Raw genomic sequence first — 6,000 nt, 5'->3', positions numbered from 1 at the left:
ATATATTGGCCATGTAAAATATAAAATGTTATTGGCCATGTAAAATATATTGAAATGGACTGATAAGAAACGAACGGGTTTAGCTACTGGATCCATCTCTTTTTTATTTTTATTTCAAATCAAAAAACACGCGAGTGTTGTTAAAGATAAAAGTATCATAATGAAAATGTATTCGGGAGCCTTGTTTTGTATAGTTCGTAGATACGAGGAATGTTCTGTTTATTCTGTTTTCCCCTCGCTCCCCCCCCCCCGCCGGTTTTTTCCGTTTTCGTTCATTTTTTTTTTCCTTTCTTTTTTTCCCCTTTTTGTTTCTTTTACTCACGCGAATGTAATCGAAACGTTTCGAATGACGGAAACCATATCGATATTTGCAATTCCATAAAGTTTTTGATCTGTCGACAAAGGAAAGGAGGGATATTCCATTAATGCATCTTTCAGATTCAACAATGAAAGTGTACTCGTGTAAATTATGTGTAAGACAATGGAAAGCAAGAGGATTGTCCTTGTTTTAAAGGTATCGAACACGACACGTTTGTTTTTCTTAGATAGGATTTCTCTAAGCTTTGGGAATATCATAGAGGCACGAAGAAGAAAAAGTAGAAGAATCAAGAAGAAGAAGGAAAAGAAGAAGAAGAAGAAGAAGAAGAAGAAGAAAGTTGGTACATGTGCCGAGGCAGAAGCTTCGTCCGGATTTCCTTCAAAAGCTTCCATCTCTTGGAAAGAAGAAAGTTTTGAGGGTGATGGAGGTTTTACGGGGGGAGAAGGTACGAAGGAAGTAGCGAATTTCTATATTTCCAGCTACGGCGTAACCACTGTCCATGTAATGGCCGCAACTTTTGAGCAATGTCTGTCCTTGTCTTTTTCACTCTTTCTCTCTCTCTCTCTCTCTCTCTCTCTCTCTCTCTCTCTTTCTCTTTTTTCTCTTTGCTTCTGTCCTCAAACGGGAAGCATCTACCATAACTAACCAACCACTCACCTGAATTTCAAACTTTTTAAAAGATTGTCCGTCAACGTCCCGATGTTCCCACTCTCGCGGGAAAATATTAACGTAACGTAAAAAGATTCGTTTATAATAAAAGAAAAAAAAAAAGAGAAGAAAAAGAAAAAGGTTATTTTCACGTATTTTCCTTCGAATATGAAAGCCTGTAATAAGTTAAGTCAGATTCAATATTTAAATTCAGAAAGATATATTTTGTGAAATTCCAATAGAAAAAGGACTAATCGATTTTTCTTTCTTCTTCTTTTTTTTTTTTCTTTTTTAATAATCTTACTTAAAGACCAACAACTATTATTAATTTCGCATTAGTCGAAACTCGATTAAATGTATAATAAAATTCAACATTTTCTTTCTTCGACGAGAAAGCGTAGAACAATTCTTATTATTTTTTCTTATTTTTTTTGTTTTTCCTTTTTTTTTTTTTTATATATATATATAAACAGACAGACTAAGCTTACCTCATGAAAAAAATAGTTCTAAAAACGAATTAGAAAAAGATTTTAAATATCACGACTACGGAGCTCATGAATTTTTTACAAAGTCGTCGTCTATCTATTTAAAAGCATAGCACGAGCGCCCTTTCATTTCTGCACGTTTACCACTCTGAAATTTACTCTCGCTCGAATTTAAAAGTTTTTAAAAGATTGCCTCTGTGTAAACGTCCTGCTCTTTCGTACCTTCATTCGAGGAAAAAAAGGGAACGGAAAGTAGAAACTGTCAAGGAAAGACGACATTTCGCTGCTACCTTTTTTCTTATTTTCAATTTGATCCTCAAATACAATCGCATAGTCTACAAAGGACGTACTGTAGTTCGTTCTTATAGAACTTTTGTATATACCCCATCTCCGCCCCCGCCCCCCCCCCGTCCCCCCACAAAGGAATTAATTTAATAGTAATCTAATACATTATACAAAGTAGTAAGAGCAATAAATAAGTCATTAGCAATTAATTTCTATTAATTTTGTCAATTAATTATTATTGCTCATGTTATTTGTTGTTCGTACTTTCATAAAAAAAAAAAAAAAAAAAAAAAAAAAAAAAAAAAAATAATTCAAAATATTCGATGAATCAGTAATTTCAACAGAATTATACTCTCTATAATATAATATCAAATGGCACATAGAAGATATCGATTTTATTCTGATTATCTATCATCACTTATTAGTTCATATTCAAGAACAAACGATATAAATTACCCATCATATCATTTTCCTATATCAAAAATTCAACTAAAACCTACGAACAGAAACATTCGTGTTCACGTTAAACGAAATTCTTGTGGCAGACAGTTCGATCATGGAGTCGGCTTAAAGTTCGAAGAAATCGAAAAAAAAAATCGTTTTATACGTTCAAGTGTCCGTTACTTTCGAACGTTCGCGAAGCCTTGAAGAAAGGCAAGCGGTTGTGCTTTTACTCGTGCATAAAACTCAGGAGCTCGATGCTTTTGTTCCATCGTTGAGTACTGGGTTTAAAGCGGCGAAACCGTGTGGCAAAAGGGACGAAAAAAAGAATGGAAACGGAACAACACCATTTCCATGAAGTGAGAGGGAAGAAGGATAAAGAGTGAGAAAGACAGAGAGAGAGAGAGAGAGAGAGAAAGAGATGAAGGGAGGAAAAAAAGAAAAGGAAAGAGAAGCAAAGAGGGGAATCGAAGAGAGAAATCTATGGTCCACGTCTTTCATGCAACGTGCAACGCGAGATTCGATGCTTTCCGTCCTCATCGAATTACGAACGACTCCCGGCTCTTGTTCTCTCCATTCCTTCTATCTCTCTTTTATCGAATCGACGTCACTGATATATACGACGTCATGTGTCATACGTCATTCCGTAACGACCCGATGTATCGTGCATGTACAATTTATCAACGTCGAATGTGCAACGATTTTTTTCTCATTAAAAGGTAAAGTAGCTTCGGGACCATTTTGACATTTTTCGAAAGCTCGTAAACTCCATTCCCACGGACATATTTTTATATTTGAAAAATTATGACATTCATTTATTCTTGTTTTCTTCTTTTCTTTTTTTCTATCTTTTCTCTTTTCCTTTTTGTATTCATACTCGATGACAATCATATAGTATTTCATTAATCTCTTATTATTAATCTCAGTATTCATTTGGATATATAGAGTTATTTAATATTTACGAATGTTTTTCTTATCTTCTTTAAATTGATTTGGCAAAAGATAATTGAATAATTCAGATCTTAGATAGGTGCAACAACGAAATAGTTTTAGGTTATCGCTAAGCTTGGAAACCCTCCTTAACTAAAGTTGCCTCCGGGAATTTCTTTCCTTCTCGTTTTTAGTCGACGTTCGACATGAAAAGACTTCTTAAACTTTGATACCACCTCATGTCCGGAAGCAATGTTTACTCGCTTCGGAATAATAGCAGAAGGTTTTCGAAGGTTGCGCGAAGAGAAAGTTCATCGAAGGGAGATAGAGATAGAGATGGAAAGAGAAAGAGAGAGAGAGAGAGAGAAACAGAGAAGATTATCAATCAAGATGACAGCGATATAGGAGAGATCCATGCCGCATTAGTCTCCGCCTCGTGGATTCGCTCGTGGTGCCAATCACTGAGAAAACCGAAAGTCTCAAGAGACGTAGGGTTCGCAACCCTTGCCGAACAAGTCTTGGCATCGAAGCCGTCAACGCGACGATCCAATCTATCTTATCGACGTTTCGATTTTATAAGATTTTTATTTACGATCTCCGATATTTATTTTAACGTATCGTGATTTACATATCTTCTAAATTTCATTATTACAATAAATTATAAATATATTTTTATTTTTCTATTGTATATTTATTCTTTCAATCGAAGGAAAATATTTAATTATTATAACGAATAGAGAATTTATTTTTACGTTTAGAAATTTCACTTCGGTAAATTAAATAAATTAATTCTTTGAAGATTAATCATTGCATCATAGAAATGTTCAAATCCCATTAGCGAATATTAATTCTCGAAAGTAATAGAAAAATCTTTGATATTTTTTCGTTTTTCTCTTTCTTTTTCTTTTTCCATTTTTTTTCCCCTTTTCTTTTCCATATCTCGCATGATTCATACAACCAATTTTTAGTATTTTTGGTTGTCTCTCTTTCTCTCTTTCTCTCTCTCTCTCTCTCTCTCTCTCTCTCTCTCTCAATCGAATGGCTGTTAAATCGGCCGAAACATTTGATTACACGAATAATAATTACGAACGAGAGAGTGCACACGATTAATTGCAGTCCGTAGGGAGATACGATATTCGACGAGAATTTATCTTTGATGTTATACGCGGCACAATCGCATGGTCCTGTTCGACGAAAGAGATTCGTTGAAACGAGAACGAAAGAGAAGGAGGGATCATCGAGTTTCTGTGTTATGTGTTATCGAGCACGGCCTATCTTCCCTCCCTAGCGTACCGTAGCAATTAGTTTAATTAATATCATCACTAAAATTAATAAGGTAAGCATCCTGCATGTCATACAATGGCGACGTTAACTCTGTTTTTTGATAATCGATACACACGACGTTTCATAAATTGAAATAATTTCACGAGGACATTTTGAAACGAGTAATAAATAAGAAGAAAGATGAAGATAAAGAAGAAGAAGTAGAAGAAGAAGAAGAAATGACAGATCTTTCAGACGATGTTTGAAGTTGGCCAATAATTATGGACAGAGAAAGTCCTTTAAAAAGTTCACGCTAATGCGAAAGAATTTGCGAATGACCTTGCTTACGAGAGAGAGAAAGAGAGAGAAAGAGAGAGAGAGAGAGAGAGAGAGAGAGAGAGAGAGAGAGAGAGAAAGAAACAAAAATGACAAGCCGCATATTCGTACGCGTAATATCCTAGTGACAAATATATCTCAAGGGAGTAAAACGCTCGTGACGGAACATTCTAAAAACTAAAAGCTGGCGTAAAAAGCGTCGTGTGGTCCTCGCTCACTCACTCTCTCTTTCTCTTTCCAACATATATCTATAGTCCATTCGGCTTACTATGTGAAATGTACAAAAACAGGACACATATATGTAAGCACGAGAAGGTTCGCATGTTGGATGTATTTTATATGACACTGTATATCGTCACACGATGTTGTCCCGCTTGGAACAGGTTGGCCGAGTTTCTTTGTGTTTGTTGTATTTCGCGAACGCGTTCAAAGATAGACAACGTCGATTTTTTCTCTCTCTCTCTCTCTCTCTCACATAAACACACACACACACACATTCACTCGCTCTTTAAACTCTGAAATCCAAGAGATGCGACACACGAAAGCTCGCACGACAGCTATTGGCTTCTTTTTCTGCTACCTCATCTCCTGAACGTGTCAGTCTATCTCTGTCTTTGTCTTTCTCTCTCTCTCTCTCTCCCTCTCTCTCTCTCTCTCTCTTTGTCTCTCTTTTTCTTCTTTTATTATAGCAATAAAAAGTTATGCTACGATCGTAAACGAATTGTCATAAACATCTGTGCAATCGATCGAGTTAAGATTTTCTTGTCATAAGAAATTTTTGTTAGGATCGTTTTAACGCATATGTTAAATCTACGATCACAATGTAGATATATCTATATATCATAAGATACACTTATATATTTCTGATCCGTACTCACTTTTCCATCTGGACTGCATACTTTGATCCCCGCAAGCGAGACTATCAGGAGAACAGGCGTGGACCGATCGCTGTACTGAAACAAAACGGACGACGTCATATAGGCGATCGAAGTGTGCGTGCGAGAATTAATTAATGTATTCGATCGATTTAATTGCTCGAGATGGAATAACATCGTTCCCAACGAGAGAGTGTGCCATGCAAATATGCGGAGGATCGGAGATTCGATTACCGAACGGACGCCTGTTATTCGAGGTGAAACGTATTATTCTCTGTCTTTTGTCAACTGTCTATTCAACGGCGAGCTTCTCTCTCATTGATAGAAATTAATTTCTCTGGCGTTTGAATAAATGCCGAATTAAATATCGAATAAAATGATTACGTTTGAGTTTTTCGACTATTTTGTGAAATAATTA

The 6,000-nt window shown here is 35.8% G+C and overlaps 1 protein-coding gene across 9 annotated transcripts in view; it reads right to left on the bottom strand.

Annotated features, from left to right (window-relative positions):
- The window catches only part of LOC124423679 (tensin-1-like), a 196,134-nt gene that overhangs the window by 80,210 nt on the left and 109,924 nt on the right, over window positions 1–6,000 (bottom strand). For 5 of the 9 annotated variants that reach the window (XM_046961733.1, XM_046961775.1, XM_046961766.1 and 2 more), the window contains one exon: window positions 5,586–5,660. In XM_046961733.1, the coding sequence (XP_046817689.1) occupies window positions 5,586–5,660 (75 nt within the window). The remainder of the gene's footprint in view (window positions 1–5,585; window positions 5,661–6,000) is intronic. The other 4 variants (XM_046961727.1, XM_046961740.1, XM_046961800.1 and 1 more) reach the window with 1 other exon arrangement.

The sequence above is a fragment of the Vespa crabro genome, chromosome 1, assembly GCF_910589235.1.
Source record: "Vespa crabro chromosome 1, iyVesCrab1.2, whole genome shotgun sequence".
Lineage (NCBI taxonomy): Eukaryota > Metazoa > Arthropoda > Insecta > Hymenoptera > Vespidae > Vespa > Vespa crabro.
Note: the sequence above shows the minus strand (reverse complement) of the source record. Positions and strands in the feature narration are given on the sequence as shown.